This window comes from Barbatula barbatula, assembly GCF_947034865.1.
Source record: "Barbatula barbatula genome assembly, chromosome: 11".
NCBI lineage: Eukaryota > Metazoa > Chordata > Actinopteri > Cypriniformes > Nemacheilidae > Barbatula > Barbatula barbatula.
This window is the reverse complement of record NC_136774.1, coordinates 8,696,752-8,715,932: the sequence shown is the minus strand read 5'-3', so window position 1 is coordinate 8,715,932 and position 19,181 is coordinate 8,696,752. Positions and strand designations below refer to the sequence as shown.

The following is a 19,181-nucleotide window of genomic DNA, read 5'->3' as shown; positions in this document are numbered from 1 at the left end:
CAAAACATGACCTCCAACTTATTTTCACCTTAAGATGCACAAAAAAGGACAGCAGAAGATATTTATCTCACAAAAGATCAAGCTATTTTACAGATATCTCTTTGTAATTTCACAAAGCAGGTCTTTGATTGATCAGCATGCTGTCCTCGGTCTTTCCGACCTGATGCAGACCCGATACCCTTTCACTCTGCGGTGGTGCCGTCCATCTGTGTTTCTGTGAAAACATGAGTTTGAAAACACAGACATTTCCATGATTAAGCTTTTAGAAATGTTGCCTCTATATGCCGTTTTGTTGAATTTCCGGCGTTCTTTATCTTCTCTATGAAGATGAATATGAGAATATCACAGTGGGTGAGTAAGAGAGGTCTCTATTTATTCCAGTAAGCAAGCCAATGTTATGCTAAACAACACTCAAAACTTGAGCATTTCAATCTGGTCCCCGTCTGTATCTTGGGAGCCTTCTGGCTAATACGCCCCTCCCTCTTCTCCTCGAGTTTTATTTCTTTCTCTCTTGCTCTCTCGACTGTAGTTCGGCGTCTTGCCCTCCCCCTCTCTGCTTTATTCGCTCTTTTCCCACTGTCTGCACTTTTATAACAGTTTCTCCCTCCTCACCTCATTCTCCCCCAAATCTTTTTCTTCCGTCCCTCCCCCATTCCTCCCAGTATCCATGGGGTCTGCAGATTTGGTTCATTGCAGGTCACCTTGCGATCACCCGGTTCAGTGTCTGTGCAGAGATGCCGTTCGTGTTTTTCATTCACCACAATGGCAGATGGGTTTATACAGAACAAAATTTGTCGCAATACACGAGAGACGCAACGATTGCTCAACTTCTTTAATGTTTCTATGAATGATATTAGTGAGGTGAATCATCTAAAACTATCTTTCTCTTCCTAAACCAAGACCATGCAAGTGACTATTTGTTGGTTGAATGGATACTTTATTGGTCAGGAGAGCAGGTCCAGGAAGAGCATGTGTGTTGGGGGTTTATTGAGCTATGTGGTGTCTTTTCCATTGCTTCCTTGCCACCATGGGGAAATTACATAAGTTAGTTACGTTAGTTTCCATTAGGAAAAGTGGAAGGAATTTTCTGACAGGAAAGATACACTTAAATAAATTCATGTCGTACTTTGTCTTGTGTAATTTTGTCTTGTATTTCAGCACAAATGTCTAAAAATGCTTAAATCGATACATTACCAGTACTTGACAAGCAATATGACTTAAAGGGACTTCATTTACTCACCCTTCAGTTGTTTCCAATCTTTATAAATCTTTATAAATGTCTTTGCTCGGTTGAAAACAATATATTTTGAAGCATTCGGAAACCAAACAGTTCTGGGGCACCATTGACTACCATAGTAGTTTCCTTTCCAACTATAGGAGCCAATGGAGCCCCATGATCTGTAGTTTACAAACTACTTTTCAAAGTTTTCAGAAAATCTTTTTTGTGCACGGTGTAAAATACATGTTATTTAGGTGTGATGCAACTCGAGGGTGAGTAAATGATGACATGATTTTTCGTTTTTGGGTGAACTGTCCCTTTAAAATATTAAGAGCAATACAAAATAAATGAAAACAAGCGGGGGAAAAAGAAATTGTCAAAAAAAATCTTTAGTTACCATATGTGGGGAGCAGGCGATTAAACATGTATAGAACCAAAGGGACACTTCTTGAGGTTTTTCCTTTTAATTTCTACTTCAGCTTCTGGCTCTTTCCTCTTTCATTTTGTAATTCTTCATCATTTGTCCCCTCCCACGGTCTGCCAGCACACGCTCGTATTCCCCACACCTCTCATTTATTGGTGTGATTCGATTTTCAGCTTCAGCCGTGGAGATAAAGTGCATAAAACTGTTTTGGTAAGGTTCAAGCCACATTACTTTTCCATTTCACTCGTGCTCTCCCATCTTTTTGGACCCCACTGTTTATGTCTTTAAGTTGTCTCATGTCACACCTCTTGGAGACGCGTTTCCTCCACTCGACTCTGTTTACTCAGCTGACTGCATCTGTCTCAGTTCCAAAGCATCAGAACTAGGACACCACATGACTAAAGTTCCTTCAAAATAGCTTCTTCAGATCAGTTTGAGTGATATTAAGAACTCCTCCATACAAGTTTCTCATATCTATCTCCCTCCCTCCCTCGTCCCCACACCCCTTCTCTCTCTCTCATACACGCACGCTCCATCGCCTGTCTGTCTCTTCTCTGTGCTTCCACACACCCAGCCTGTGGATCTGTGGATCTCCTCCTGTGGGATACCGTCAATAAGCCATCATGAGGGACCAGGCAGCGCTGTCAGTTCTCTGCCTGTCCCTGCTGGCTCACTGCTGGACGCACGTTTCTGGAGTGTCTGTAAACGGACTGACAGACCCGGATAAAGCAGACGGTCAGTCTGAGGTCAGAACCACGGAGCGGCGTTCGGAGGACAACAAAGAAGCAGGTACAAGAAAATGCTTTTAATATTTGCTGTTGTGTAACGGTAAACCAAGTGCTAGTGTGATTCGTTTTGGATTTGCATTTGAAGTTGGCACTTAGTTATCAAAGTCAATGACATCTCTACGGAAAGCAGCAGCACCTGCACTTGGAGAAGCCACGTCTGAGAATTAATATTCAGCTGGAAAAGGGAAAACTTGCTTTGCTTGAAGAATGGATTGGATATGTATGGGAAAGAGGATTTAAGAGTAATGTTACTGAGGTTTTTCTAGGGATTGGAAAATATGGTTAATAGCAGGGTTTTCTTATTTAATAACACACGTTTTCCCTTATATGCGGATGCCACTGAAATGGCTTGGTAATGAGAAAACCAGACACCTAATTTGAACATGGTTTCATTCTCATGCAGAATGGATTTACATTTATTGGGCACTCCCTATCTAGGTTACATTTTGCTGTTTTCCCTCACATATGCCTTAGCTGGCAAACATGGCATATCATGACTGGTGATGCCACATTCATGGGTTCATTCCGATCGAACACATGAACTGATCGATTTGAAACAAACTTGTCAAAAGCTAAAGAGATAGTTCACCAAAATATAAAACGTGTCAATTATTCACCCTCAGAATCTGTATTTACATTTACGCATTTGGCAGACGCTTTTATCCATGGCGACTTACATTGCATTATACATTTGTTTCTGACTATGTGCACCCATCCATGTGGGATCGAACCCATGACTTTTACGTTGCTATCGCCATGTTTTAACCACTGAGCCAAAGGAAAGCATAGCTTGGTATCTGTATATGACTCCTTACTATACTTCCATTATATGGACACAGACCAATTGAGACATTTCTCAAAATATCTTCTTTTGTGTTTGAGACATGTGACATGAGGGAGATGAAATGACTTCGGATGAGCAGAAATAACCTTAATTTCAACCAGGTTAAAGAAAAGGAAGAATGAAATGCTCGTGCCCGTGAAGTAGCAGTATTTTCAACGTGAAGCTAGATCAGACTTAAGCACCAGTGCTGATAGATCGGATGTGCTAGTACTCTCGGTCTGAATGCCAAGCTTAAATAGGCCAGATGTTGAAAACATCTTGATAAATCGCATAGCCAGACCTTCGACTCAACGGCAAAAGCTCTGGTTCACGTTGCAGCGCATTATGTCCAACACCAGCCCTGAAGGCAGCAAGATGCCATCTGACTAACAGAGACTGTGTTTGGTTTTTATGCAGTGTTTAGGAGATTGTGTAAAATACATCATGGCACAAAAATGCCAAAAAAATAATTAAAAAATGACTCGACAGGCTTTGCAAATACTGAAACAATTATTTCTGCTCATCTAAATGTACAGTAAATGCAGACTGTGCCATAGACACGGACTGATGTGGAAATCTAGTTACCCTGGTTCTCCTGTGATGAATTAGTTTTGTTTTTAGGTGGACTGATATCGACCATGTGTGCCCTTAGTCCCAAACGTTTCTTCGAATCATCAGATAAAAGCTTTCCAGAACTTTCCAGTTTTGTGTGCACTTTGCATCGGGCAGTTACTGAGCTGACCATGGGCAGTTTCTGGGTAATGGGACCTAAAGGTCAGATACTAATATACTCAGAAAAGAAAAAGAATTTGAAAATGATTTGAGCATTATGTACATTAAAAGAAACTTACTCAAATTTGCATCTGTCCTATTTTGGTCATAGCTAACATGTTTGGTCATTGTGCTCGTATATACGTTTAAATCAAACGTGTGTCCTTTGCACTTCCATTGTTTTGTCCCCAAAATCGGCGAAAATGGCTAATAATTGTCCTGCATTGACACTTCCCCTCTTCCCGGACCGTGCTGATTGACAGCTAAAGCTAAAGTAAACAGATTGAGTAAACGTTTGGTAGATTGCACTTGGTCTCCCGAGGATTGGCATTGTGCTGAAGCTCTGTGTGGGGAAGGATTTCACAGCAACAGGGAGGAATGTTGCTAAAATGTGAAACTGCCCTGTTGAGACGGGACAGGATGAGTTTCAATTGCCAGAACGTCTGTGTAAACATATGAGGACTATGAACTTTAGAATATAGGACTGTCTGTGTCTCTCTCTCTCTCTCTCTCTCTCTCTCTCTCTCTGTGTGTGTATATACAGCCGTGCAAACAATTTAGAGACCATTCTGAATTTTCATTCAATTTGCATATTCATGGTGCCATTCCAGTCCAGTGTCTGTTGAAATTCACCAAAATCAAACTTCAGGAGTGACATGAAGTCATCCAGCAATGTGAAAGACTGAGTCATTTGTTGTTGTAAAAAGTCATTTGTTGTTATGTTCCTCTAGGCAAGCTGCAAGTAAAGATCATTCCGGCCTATGCAGAGATTGAAGTCGGTCAGCACAAAGCATTATTGTGCAGAGGTGAGATCGTAACTCTTAGGTTAACCACAAAAAGTTAAAATCATTTCAATGTATTGGTAAATTGACCCTGTTAAGCTGTCAATTCCATGTCTTCCCGATCCAGTTGTTGGAGATGTAGAGGAGATCAACTGGTTTTCTCCTGATGGTGGGAAGCTTTTAGGAAACAATAAGAACCTCAGGGTGCACAAACATGGAAAATCATTATCCAGGCTCGTTGTTCGCAATGCCGATTTGAAGGATGCTGGGATGTACAAATGTGTGGCGAGAAACAGAGACACAGAATCACTAGCCACAGCTAAGCTCGAAATTCTTTGTAAGTGTTTACTGTTCATTAGTTTTCTCAACGAATTATTTAAATGCACTGTAATCCCAAATATTGTGACAGGAACTGAAGTCTAGTCGGTGCTGGAAAGATTTATGGAACATTATGAGCTCAGTGTTTTAAACTAAAATACTGAACTATTTTAAACATTATTTCATAGTAGGAAAAATCGAAATGCTAGTCAAAAGTGTACTAGAACGGTTTGCTGTCCTAAATTCTCCAAAATACAGAACAAAAAAAATATACAATCAGTTTTCCTACTATGTCAATGATGTCCCAGAAATGTCAGTTGCTAACATTTTTGCGAAAGTCTTTCTTTATGTTCATCAGAACAAATAAATGTACACAGGTTTGGAACAACCTGAAGGTGAGAAAGTGGCGACAGAATTTCCATTTTTGGGTGGACTATCCTTTAATGTGCTTTGTTTTCACACGGTAAGCATGTATACACATAAATGCATGGAAATCATGGAATAAAGGAACAGTGTGTTGGAAAATTGTAGCCAGACATCCTGGTAGACGTACTGTATTCCACTCTTGCGCTTTCATGGTGGAGTCCAAGGGTTGGCTGATGTAGAAGTCTATGTCAGTTTTGCATTGGAACAAAACAGACTTAAAGGAACAGTTCACATAAAAATATTCGTTTTGTCTTTATTCACTCACCCTCGAGTTGTTCCAAATCTGTATACATTTCTTTGTTCTATTGAACACAAAAGAATGTAGGAAAGCAAACGGTTCTGGGCACTATTGACTAACATTGTTATTTCCCCTGCTATGGTAGTCAATGGTGGCCAATAACTGTTTGGTTATGAGCATTCTTCCAAATATATTTCTCTGTGTTAATCAAAACAAAGACATTGATACAGATTTGGAACAACTCGAAGGTGAGGAAATGATGAGAGAATTTTTATTTTCGCGTATACTGCCCCTTTAAGATAACCAGAAATGGATGATTCATTCAATTGGTGTGGTTGTTTCCCTAAACTGCCAATGAATATTTGCATTTTACTAAGCAGCTCTAATAAACAGAACTTGGCAGGACGTTTGGAAAGACACGCTCTGTTTCCTGCATTCACAAGCTTTGAGAATACTTCTAAATGTTTCTTTTGTTTTTTGTTTTTGTCACAATCTGACCCCATTTTTTTAAATGTGTGTGTGTGTTTTAGCTGTGAAATACGGTTATGACCTCTTTAAAACAGCCGTTACTCTTCCTTAAAGCTTTCAGGTGTAAGTTATTAGACTCAGCAGTAGTCAAACTGTACTCCCCACTCTTGTAAATCATGTTAAACTGAGGATGAACTGCAGTAAAACGTCTTATAGTTTCAACCTTGTTTCTTAAGATGGTAAGAAATGCTCCATATAGGAATAAACTAAATAAAAAAACTATGAATGAAAAAATTAAAAACAGAAACTCTGAAAAAGTTCTGAGTCGTTTCAATCCATGGTTAGATCAAGTGTGAACAAGCTAAACCATTGGGTGAAATAAACCTTGAAAATTTTCATATTTGAGCCAACCATTGGTTGATAACAACCCCTCGTATTTAAATAAACACACAATTTTTACAGGTTCAAACAACTTTAAAAAGTAAAACATTTTAGTTCAGCTTGCAGTTTGACATTTTTTCAGGAAATCTTCACTAGTTTTGTGTGAAATGTGCACGAGACAGTTGACTGTGGGTGGTAACCACAGTATAACCTTCAACTATCCCTCACTTAACCTGTGATTATAGTCTCAGATTGGGGGATTAGACTACAGTCTCTCTTACAGTACGCTACAATTCATCATATCTTTCATATCATTTTTCCCTTTATCTGTCCCTTAAGTAAAGAGAATACGGAGAGAATCGGAGAGAGAGGGTAGAGGGAAAAGACAGAAAGAGCCAAAGCCCACCAAGAAACCCAAAGCTCCCAAGCCCACCAAGAAACCCAAGGGTGAGAAAAAGCCCAAGGGAGGGAAGAAGAAAGGCAAGAAGGAGGAGATCATCACCACTACTACAACCACCACCACTACTGTGGCCCCCACAACCACTCAACCAATCCTTGACTATGATGACTTTTATGATCCTGAACCTGACCAATACTGGGACGAAGGTTAGAAAACCATTCAGATCTTACAGCATGTTTTTTTTAGTACAACACTCGAATAAGATCATTTTTCACTTACGATCACTCATTGATGTCCATAGTATATACTGAGACAACGACGGCTATAACCACTCAGCCCACAACGGAGAAATCCACAGAATTCCCAACAGATTTTCCTCCTGACACAGATGATTTCCCACAACCTTATCCTGACTCAGGTGATCTTAATATCTGGTAATGAATAACATTTAAATAATTATTATTAACAAATATGTCCACCACTGCATTGCCTTTGTTAGAAGACGATGACTATTGGAAGGTGGATGAGCCTGTATCTACGACTCCTGGACCTACTGTTCGCCATTACGATGATGACTACTGGGAAGCCAAATGTAAGAATTCTATTATGGTTTATTTAATATTTTTAAACGTATCAAAGTTATATTACTTTTGTCTCGGAACAGTGTTTTAGAATGTGGGCTTGTGCTGAAAAAAGTGAGATGTGACAATGATCACTTTGCATTTGTGAGTAGACCGGGGGTCTTAACTACTTTTCTTTGAGAGCCAGATTCCAAAAGTCTAAATAGGACGCCGGGAAAGTGAAAGTCAAATTAATAAAAGCCAAAAACGCTAGACATTCTGCACAAAAGTTAAACACGACGTCTTATATAGCGAATCAATTGGTCTGTGCAAGAAAGTAACCGCATCTTCGATCAATAGCATTTATGTGTCCCACGCATTAAGAAGGGCAGATCGTTTGAAGTGCAAGTTCTGGAAAGAGATGGACAGCTGTTTTTCATAAATATAGCTGTTTAAATCATACATGAATGCGGTAATAAAAACAACATAGTTTTTTCCTTATCCGAGACAACAGTTCACGACCCTTCCTGCCGTTACTTTCAAGGGCACAAGACGCGTTTTGGAATGCGACCTATCACGTGTACATAGGTGCCTGTGGATTGCCGATTATACCGTTGTAAATAATATTACGTTTCTTGGACAGACCCATCAAATCGCTTTATTTAAAGTCTCTCCATTTATTTGAAATGTTAACGCGGGCCAGGTGAAGATGGTTGGAATTTGGCCGCCGGCTGACTAATCCTACAGTAGACAAAAACATGTGTCCATGAGTCTAATGACAAACGTGACTGGAGACCAATCTTAAAATGAGCCATCGAGTGAATTTTAAGACCACATTATCTAGTGTCTATTCAATGCTCTTATCTATCACAATAATATTTGAGGTTTTAAACTGGCAGGAAGTTGAATCATGGGAATGATGGGAGTGAGGAATTTTTTCATCCCTTTGCACAAAATCTAATTTAATTTGAAAGCAATGAAATGCATACAGCATGTATCAAAGATATGTGGTTTTATTTTTATCAGTAAATTGACACATCGACCATGTATTATTCGACCATGTTGTTTGACTTACAGACCTTGTTTTGACTCAACCTACATATTTTAGATTTGAATCCCTACCTTTTGTAATACAACCCAGTGTATTACTGTTTTGTCAACAGACGAGGAGGCAGAAAACCTGCCTTTCCCTGATGGTAAAGAGGTCAGCTCAACGGATGATAACTGGCATTACAGTACCACAGGTAAGGCCAGAAATACAGAAATTATTACATGAATCAAATCTTTTATCTCTGCTTTTATCTCTCTGTTGTTTGACTACCCGTGAAGGCAGATTTTTAATGTCATTTGTAATGGTTAATATAGTTCAAAAGCAGAAGTTAAAATGCACGGTGGTTTTTTTAATGTCTTTCTTTACATGTTTTATTTGTATATTTGTCGTTCCAAAAGAGTGAATTGAAACACCCTGTGAAGTGGTGTTAACCAAATCGAATAGAACTTTTTAACACGATATACACCACCTCATGAAAGATGCTGTTTTACTATATACATAAAACCCAAAATGTCTAGTGTGGTAGTTGTAAAGAACAGCAGCGCAACTACGACAGACAATGAGCAAACACTTTATAAGTCATTAAACTTACTCTCAGTGATACAGATTCATCCAAACAACTCAGTATTAAAGTAACAAAGCCAACGGCCTTAAAGGAACAGAACCCAAAAATAAACATTGGGTTCCAACTCAGTGGAAAAACACCCATAGGTATAATATAGGCCTATAATTCAGTCTGTTTCAAGCTATTGTGTGGAACTGGAATGGATTGATTGTTTACTGCGTGGCACTTAAAATCACTGACACATCATAAAATAAACATACTTCACAATAAAGATGCTTCACAATAGCCATTTTTGGCTGCAATGTCGATGAAATCTTTACTTGAATATCCACGGAAACTTGGAAAAGGTACAGAAAGGGTTCTCATGTGAACCTTTGAACGAATGGTTCTTTAAGGAGTCAAAAATAGGTTTTCCACCACCTGTAGCACCTTTTTAAGAGTGTCATTTTTGGGAGTAAACTGTTACTTTAATAATCCAACATTTATTCATCATTCACGTGTTTTCCTGTGTCACAGCGGAGCCCACCGTCCCTGTATTTGAGAACAACTGGTATGAAGAATATGACTATGGACATGGTACAGTACTGTATACTTTTCTTTATTCCTTCATTATGAATATAGAACAATAAAGAACTCGTGCTGATCATTTCAAATGAAGTAAAATCTCGAACATACAGTCACAAAGTAATGAAGACGTGGGAATACATCCTTACAAAAGACAAAAGAGCAGATCAAATCACAGTTGTGTGTTGTTCGTGTGGTGCTTTTGAAGTATTTGAAACAAAACTGAGAGAAAAACCCTCGCTATTCAGTGTTCAGAGAAAATATATTAGTATGTTATATACTGTATATGCTTTTAATTAGCATTTTCAAATGGATGTTATGATGATTATGTATAAGTTATCATTTTGGCATTTGGTGCCCCTTTTCCCTTTAATGTCATGAACTTTGTGTACAAAGCCTGATTTGAGAATGATCCAAAGAGGATCTTGTGTGTCAACATAAACAAAAATCTGACTTTTGCTACAAAACATGTAACATGTTTAACATTGAGAACGTATTTTTGTTAGTGACCTAGAAATAGACAATCTAGACATTTTGGACATGTGTGAATAATCTGTAACATTAAATGTCATTGTGTGCTAAATTTTACCAACAGAAAACAAGCTTGAAGAGGAGAAAGAGAGAATAGAACAAGAGGAAAGAGAAAGAGAAAGAGCGAGAATAGAGGAGGAGGAGAGAGGTACAGTGTGTTTCAGCCATTGTCATTATTTTTGAATGTTGGCTATAGATGAGCTGATCTAAAATACATTTTTGTTATTGAGTTTTATTACACGGATTGTTGGATTGCTTGATTCTGATTGGCCAGCCGCGACATTCGCAAGTTCGTTATTCCCAGATAACAACCTCTCAAAACTAATAACACACACTAACCCGGATGCAGCAAACCATTTTGACAGGTTTTTGTGACAAATGAAAAATAAATATGGCTTTTAATAACATATATGTCATTATATTTACAAATGATTCAACCAAATGGCCTGTTCGTGACATTTGCATGTCATTTCTTCCCTTAAAACGGAAAGTATACGGCTTTTCCTCGTGGAAGGTCTGCATTCGGTAAAAATATTTCAAATTCACATTTCATGTCCAGTTTTTTCTCATGTGCAAGTATGATCACACTGTCAGGGCAATAACATCTGGCTGCCTGTACATAACTTCCAATGCATTTGCTTGACTAACATTGGCACAGTCCTCCAAATGTAAACTCCCCTGCAGGTCTCTCTAACGTCCCGTGTTTCAATTCTGTCATAGATATGTTTTTCCACATCTCTGTCTGAGTGTTTGTCTTCCTGTTTTGTCTTGGATTCGTTTCTTTCTTCAGTTCAGTTGCATTTATTAAAAATCTCTGACCACATTCCCATAAACTACTGCAAACAGATTTCTTTAGGAATGTCTCGTTTCTTATTGGCAAAATCCTTTGCATTTATCTAAGTGGGACAGAGAACCTGAACTGATTAAACACAGGAATAAGATTCAAGGAACGTTTCAGGATCAACAAAACATTAAATATCTTTTACTACATGCTGACTTTAGGCTAATGGATTGTAACACATTTAAAGGCAGAAATGTGGTCACATTCGTGTAAAAGGACTTCAATTAAATGTTATGTGGATTCCAAATGAAATGGTCATTCAAGTTGTGCATTTCCTGGCATGTACACCATGACAAGATTGCTTGGGGAATGTATGGCAAGCTGTTATCTTGCAGTAACAGTAATGTGATTGAATTCTCCCTCATCCGGGTTATAAAGAGATTCCAAAATGAAACGTTAGTCAGACATTTAGCAAGAAATCTGATATCGAATGTGCATGTTTCGCCTCAAAGGTTCTTATCGTGATTCTTTCCGCGAGTATAAATGTGCAAGTTTTCTCCTCAGAAAGAGTACCCAAATTGTATGATGTAGAGGAAGAAGAGGAAATCAGGAGAAAAAGACCTCCACCACGTGTGTACAAAGAGCCCAAGAGTGAGTGGTGTACGCTTTTCCTTACAATATTGATAACGTAGGATACATTCACCATCACATTTCTCTGTACAATCGCAGTTCAGTCTGTAGTCGTGTTTGATATTGAAAGTATTCTGATTATTTGAAATATATGTCATACTTAGTCATAACAAAGCTACAGGTAACCGAATAGTTCAGTTCTAGCTGCAGATCAGCCCAATACGTTCCACGAATCCATTCTCCGGTTCCACAGCTGGTTCTTTTCAGAGAAAACTTGTTCTCCTTGTGAAAGCGATGCATGAATGTGTCTTCTTCACGCACATTACTCTGAAAGACAAGCCGTAAAAAACTGTTATAGTGAAAAATGCAGGCCGTTTCTGTATTAGATTAGCATGCTGACAAAACGCCAGAAGCTGTATTATACTTTATGAAAACATTAAGATTTTAACATGATGAGTTATATCACCAAGGACATCAGAGTTTTACATCCTGAATAAGAGTACTAGAACTATTGAGACTGAATACAGTTTTATAGGAATTTAATGTTTTTGACCGTAACCAGATTTTCATTATGACTACTTGACGGAAAAGCTCAAAGCTGAAGGAACATTCAAATATTTTCTTTTAATATTTAAAAGCGTATTTTTGGAAAACAACGACTTTTAAGTAAATCAGTTAAACGTAGTCTTCGAAAAAAGCTTTGAGCATCTTGATGAATTCACGTTAATCCAGAAAACAGCAATAAACACTTTTTCCCCGTGTGCCGGAATTTGCGATAGTTTTTACTTCCATATTTTAACGCATTTCTAAATGAAATGGAATTTCTAATGAGAAAAGTAGTGGGTGTGGCTTTCGTCTTTCTCTGCAATTCGATTGGATGTATAAAACAGCCGTTGCATTTTGACTGACAGTTGAAGGGGAGGAGTTAATGTATGCCCAAGCCGCCCAAGCCGTCTAACATACATCATTTAAAATGGATGGTCACTACAAGACAGAAAAGTGCATTTCGAAGAATATGAAGATTCATTTTAAAAAGAAAATGACCCACATTGATAAACTATTTACAATAAACACTGCAGTATTTCATGAAAAAATAGGCGTTGTCATTTTTTATTTCACTGGGACTTTTAAGTTTGCAATAGAATTAAAACCAATGTACTGTAGTTAAGATAATTATCACGTATTGACAAGCTGAACAGTTAAAAACAAAACTAGGTCTCATTCGTGTCTGTATACAATAAATGTTTGTTATGCCTCCGTCAGTATGTCCACCTCTGGGGATGGAGTCTCATCGTATAGACAATGACCAGCTGTTGACTTCCTCTGTTCATCATCATCGCTTTGGGCCAAACAGAGCTCGTCTTAACACTCAGGTACATCCATGAATTGTGCAGAATTCACTGCAAATGAATTAAAGTAAAAACATTGTTTACCTGTAAATCTAACAGGCGTCTGGAGATGAAGATGATATGAATGGTGGGGCGTGGTGTGCTAACCCTGAAGAGAAGCTCCATTGGATTGAACTGGATGCTCGTACGCTGACCGAGTTCACTGGGGTCATCACACAGGGACGAGACGACCCCATCGAGTAAGAAACTAGATACTTTTAAGGTTAAATTGATGTTAATAAAATGATTCTCGAATAGTACAAAGTATATTGGACACCAATATGTGTCGCATTTTATTGGAGGAATTGGTACAACATTCTTAACGTTGTCTTCATTGTTTTGATGTTTCAGGAGTGACTATGTGTCTTCATATCATGTGGCCTTCAGTAATGACAGCAGAGAGTGGACTGTTCTTCATGATGGATATACTGAATGGGTTGGTTGCCAGATGCACACCAAAAAGGCCTCTTAACTCTTTCCCCGCCAGCCTTTTAAAAACAATTGCCAGTCAGCGCCAGCATTTTTATTTGTTCCCTTTTTATCACCTCTTAAATGTGGTTAGGTTTCTTCAAAAATCCATAATTTTAACATAATTTGCTATTTTGTCAAAGACTCCGCCCAGATTAGATTAAGATTATTATTAAAAACAGATGAAATATATACGTTCTTTCCAAAGATGTCACCTGCTGTACAACACCACAAACACCGTTTGTCGTAATAACTCGTCTTTGGCGGAACCGTTGGATTTTAAATGACGAGATTACTTGTCAATGGCGAGGAAAGAGTCAATAGAAAACTAAAATATTACCACACCACTTTTAACATCATTTACATACACAATAACAGATTTTTTCTCTTTTTGTTGCATATATGTTCAGTTGTTCTTTGGTAACACAGATAAAAGCACGCCAGTGTTGTCTCAGTTTATGGAGCCGGAAGTGGCTCGCTACATCCGCATCTTGCCCCAGAGCTGGAACGGCACCATGTGTATGAGAATGGAGGTTTTGGGATGTCCAGTGCCAGGTGAGAGACACAATGTTTGATGTTGGCAATAGTCAAACAACAGAAGGCAAGGATTTTGAAAAAGTTTGCTAGTACATTAGATTACAGATATCCTCAAGGCTGATATATTGAAGCCAAGTATAGTACTCTTTTGGTGGGATGCCTGTTGTATATTAATATTTGCACTACACTCAGATTCTCTCAACCAATACCAGAGTCAGAATGAGGTGACAGCCCGAGATGACCTGGACTATAAATATCACAATTACCTTGACATGGAGAAGGTATGTAACCAGTTAATACAGCAGAAAAAAACAATGACAAAAAAATAAAGTGGATTTTTACATTTTCTTAAAGAAATATAATATACAGACACAGAAAATTGAAGAGACCATTCCGTTTTCAACGTTTCATTTCAAATCACCATTTCTAGATATATAGTGGTCATTCCAGTCTAGCGTTTGTTGAATTTTAATAAAATCAAACCTCAGGAGTGACAAAGTCATCCAACAGCAACGTGAAAGACTGACAGCATGACAAGACACACGAAAACCAGGTTATCACAAATTCATTATTGAAACTTTTCCTAAAAACATTGCTTAAAGGTGAAATCGATTTTTCAGTATTTGAGCTCTGAAAAATACAGAGCATATTTTCTGTTATTACAGTATGAACTGTTTCTTCTGTGTTCATTTTCTGCAAATAAATGCCAAAAGAAACAATACTTTTATTTTAAATTAAGGAAAAATATTGTTAGTGGTTCACAGAATGAAACAAAAATGATCATTTTACCTTAACACGTACCTATAAACCATAAAATCAGAAAAACTCTAAATCATTTTTAAATAGTCTCTTTATTTTTATTGCGGCTGTTTATGGGGCAATTCAAACTTCACGCCTAAAACCGAGCCGCACTGCTTTCTCATGCGGAAAAGTTGAACTATTTTCGTCGCGATGTTGCGCATCGACATCTTCCGCGTTGTCCACTATAAAAGACGCAAAATGTGAATGGGGCTGATGTCATGCTTCCCCATGCAAAACACCTCACAATGTCGCCAGACTAATAGGCGTCATTCCTCCGATGTGCTGAGACTCCATTCAAACCATTTAAAAAAACCCCGTTATGGTGGTTTCCAGGCCGTTGCTACAGCATGTGGTTACGAAAGGTCTATTATTAGTTTTAGCACATTGTACATTTGTTCTTGTTTACACAGGTGATGAAATCCGTCTCTGATGAGTGTCCCGACATCACCAGATTCTACAGTCTGGGCAAAAGCTTTAAAGGTCGAGAGATATACGCTATGGAGATTACTGATAACCCTGGGAAACATGAAACAGGTGAAGAACATCAGAACAGTATTACTGTACCACTATATAAATAAAATAAAGACACATCTGATCATTACGGCACTTTACCATATTACAGTTTAAAAATATGTAATATTTCCCAGAACGAGAAACAATAAAGTATGTGAGCACTTTAATTTTCCATTGGATGTTTAATACAAAGATTAACATCTTTCCTCAGGAGAGCCAGAGTTTAGATACACAGCAGGTTTTCATGGAAATGAGGCTCTGGGGCGAGAGCTTCTCCTGATGCTCATGCAGTACCTCTGCCAAGAGTATAAAGACGGCAACCCTCAAGTGCGCCGCCTGGTGGATGAGACCAGGATTCATCTGGTGCCCTCAGTCAATCCTGACGGCCATGAGAAAGCTTTTGAAAAGGTGTGTAACGCATTTATACAAAGCTTAAAAGCGACAGTAAAGTCTGCACAGGCACAAAAACACCCGAAGTATATTTCATCTTTTACCTGAACATCACTGTGTCCTGCAGGGCTCCGAGTTGGGCAGTTGGACATTAGGCCACTGGACTGATGATGGCCATGACATCTTCCAGAACTTTCCAGACCTAAATAACATCCTCTGGGACGCAGAGGACGCCGGCATGGTGCCCAAACTGACACCAAACCACCACGTGCCCATCCCTGAGGGTTATCTCTCAGGCAATGGCTCGGTACGTAAACCGTTGACCAATCAGATCACAGGAGCAAAACTCTTTCATGAAATTCTTTGTGTACCGTGTCCTCCTCAGGTTGCGGTAGAGACTCTTGCCCTCATCACCTGGATGGAGGCCCATCCGTTCGTGCTTGGTGCCAACCTGCAGGGTGGCGAGAGACTGGTGACGTACCCCTTTGACATGCGCCGCCTAACCAAGGAGTCTGAGGAGAAAGAGAAGCGGCTGAACCGTAGAGCACACCGACGGAAGCGACAGTACGAGGAGGAGGAGGAGGAAGAGGAACCCAACCCGTACCTTCACATTGGATATCATCAGCAGAGGGAAAGCAACCCCTATCACCAGGAGACCTATGGGTACCATCAAGAAAATGATGGGTACCACCATGAGAATCAGGGATATTCCGAGGAGCATCAAGGCTATCGGGAGGAGAATCAAGGCTATCGCGAGGAGCATCAAGGCTATCGGGAGGAGAATCAAGGCTATCGTGAGGAGAATCAAGGATATTATGAGGAGAATCGAGGGTATGAGCATTCAGAAGGGTATCATGAGGGCTATCAAGAAGGACATTCAGAAGGCTACAGGGAAGGGTATGGAGAAGGTGAACCAGAGGAGGAGATCAGGGTTACTGAGGACCAGTCTTTATTCCGCTGGTTGGCCATATCGTACGCCTCCACTCATCGGACCATGAGTCACACCCATCAGGGAGGTTGCCATAGTGACGACCCAACGGGTGGCACGGGCATCGTCAACCGTGCCAAGTGGAAGCCCGTTCCTGGAAGTGAGCATTATTTATATTTCTTGAATTCAAATCCGATTTTTTTTGTGATTTTTAATAACGTTTTTTGTCTCTTCATAGGTATGAATGATTTCAGCTACCTTCACACTAACTGTTTCGAGCTGTCGGTTTTCCTGGGCTGTGATAAGTTCCCACATCAGAGCGAGCTTTTGAGAGAGTGGGAGCATAACAGAGAAGCTCTGCTGACCTTCATGGCTCAGGTGAGATCTATATCATGAACAGGAGTGATAAACAGTCAGAAGTATGATGTCTGAACAGAACAGATTCTTGATGACACATCCGTGCTTAACATTTGAGTTCCATGTTTTCTCAGGTGCATCGAGGAATTAAAGGTGTCGTGAGAGATAAAGAGGGGAATCCTATTGTCAACGCCACAGTGTCTGTGGAGGAAGTCAATCATGATGTCAGGACAGGTGAGGTGTTTCTGTATGACTAGAGCAGTGGTTCTCAATCTGTTTCGTTGTAAGGCCCCCTTTGTGTAGGGTCCATCGCTTTGCGCTCCCCCAAATAAGGTATTTATTTAATATTAAACTTAGAATTTTAATTGAACCAAAAACATATTCAGTTATTACACATCTCTCACAACCTTCAAAAAACGACTTAAACCACACCTCTTCGGCGAATACTTGACCCCATACTTGACACGCTTGTGCAAGTGAATTTACAATTTTTCTTTACTCTTCAAAAAAACATAATTTATCAAATTTAAAACATTCATAGATTTGACCTAGTAAACCATTTAAACTATTCATGATGTCTGCCATGTCTACTGCTCTACTGTAGTGCTCAAAAAAAGCAATACGAAACAATGAAAAGTGTAAATAAACGAAAAGCATCGTGTCTATTTATACTTTTAGGTGAATCCGGTGACTACTGGCGACTTCTGAACCCCGGCGAGTATCGTGTGACGGCCAGAGCGGAAGGCTATTCTCCCTCCACCCGTCTGTGCGTGGTAGGGTACGAGTCAGGTGCGACCCTGTGCAACTTCGATCTCAGCAAGTCAAACTGGGACCGCATCAAACAAATTATGGCTCTCCACGGCAACAGGCCCATCCGGTTGCTAAGCAACGGCAACAGGGGAGGAGGAAGACACAGCGGTAATTCCGATATCGATGGGAACCGGGCGCGTCTACGGCGGTTACGGCTGCTCAGACTCCGCCGCCTGCGGCAACAGAGGCTGCTGGCTGCCAAAACGACGCCGCCCACCACTACTGTGATCGCCACGACCACAGTTCCAACAACCACAGAGAGCACCACACCCTGGTTTGATCTCTGGGCTCCTGAAGAGGAGGAGAACACAACCCAGCCGGAAGAGATTGATTTGACAGACGCACTGGAATACAACTACACTTACAGCATAGACGATTATTAAAACCAAGCGACAGATCAAAAATGCTATTCGAAAATTGGTTGGTTTGGAACAGTATGGTGTGCAGTCGGCCATAGTTGCCAGAAAGGTTTCGGTGAATGAAGACATGTGTTAAGCGTTGGTGCATTTAAAACCAGAGAATTGTGGGAAGTGAAGCATAACTGGAACGGGCACTTTTGGAACGACACTAAGCTTTTTAATTCATAAGATGAAAGTAAATAATGATTGACAATATTATGAAAAAATGTAAAATGTTACAAAGCTTTAAGTAACAAGCAATCACTCGTCGTTCTCATAGTTACACGTATATATTATACTACAAAAAAATCATGAAGATTTCACATACGACCACCCGCACCACACCCACCGAATGAAAATGGAAGTCGTGTTACCAAATGGACTTTATTAACCTACCTTTTCCACATATAAGCAACCAACGTGTATTAAAGGCAACCGGTGTTTGTTGAAGACTACAGGGTCGACATTTGTCTCCAGCAGGACACTTCCTTTTCAGTTAATAAAGTCTTGTTTACATATTCACATGTGTCCTGCCTGGTTTACTCTGTCTAGCTCTGGTGTGTTGGCACACCGGAGACCATATCCAGCTGATAGGTGATCATTTGGCTATCGCTGCTGTCCTTCTAAAACCTTGATGGGTGATTTTTATATTTTGCCATGAATCATCAATTAATTCAATCAATTAGTCGGCCACTTTGACAACACAACGAGTGATCATTTAAAAAGTATTGATCAATTTCCTGAAACACTGAGAATTTGGAGATCCGAGGTATTGGAAGGACAGCGATGATAGATTTGTCTGCGACTGCTCTACGCATGCAATGTGCATTAAAAGCTAAAATGACTTTATAGTATATCCACTGTTGTCCAT

General features: G+C 39.6%; 1 protein-coding gene across 1 annotated transcript; it reads left to right on the top strand.

Moving 5' to 3' along the window:
- The first annotated feature begins 2,144 nt into the window (after nucleotides 1–2,144).
- Nucleotides 2,145–18,830, top strand: aebp1b (AE binding protein 1b). The gene is made up of 22 exons (XM_079467919.1): nucleotides 2,145–2,432; nucleotides 4,757–4,831; nucleotides 4,935–5,144; nucleotides 6,978–7,244; nucleotides 7,340–7,456; nucleotides 7,538–7,630; nucleotides 8,762–8,842; nucleotides 9,731–9,790; nucleotides 10,374–10,457; nucleotides 11,655–11,741; nucleotides 12,984–13,093; nucleotides 13,169–13,308; nucleotides 13,460–13,544; nucleotides 13,987–14,131; nucleotides 14,306–14,394; nucleotides 15,325–15,448; nucleotides 15,639–15,835; nucleotides 15,945–16,124; nucleotides 16,203–16,905; nucleotides 16,984–17,123; nucleotides 17,237–17,336; nucleotides 17,781–18,830. Exons 1-22 carry the CDS (start codon nucleotides 2,267–2,269, stop codon nucleotides 18,293–18,295), a joined length of 3,768 nt encoding a protein of 1,255 aa, XP_079324045.1. The 5' UTR covers nucleotides 2,145–2,266; the 3' UTR covers nucleotides 18,296–18,830.
- The last annotated feature ends 351 nt before the right edge of the window (nucleotides 18,831–19,181 follow it).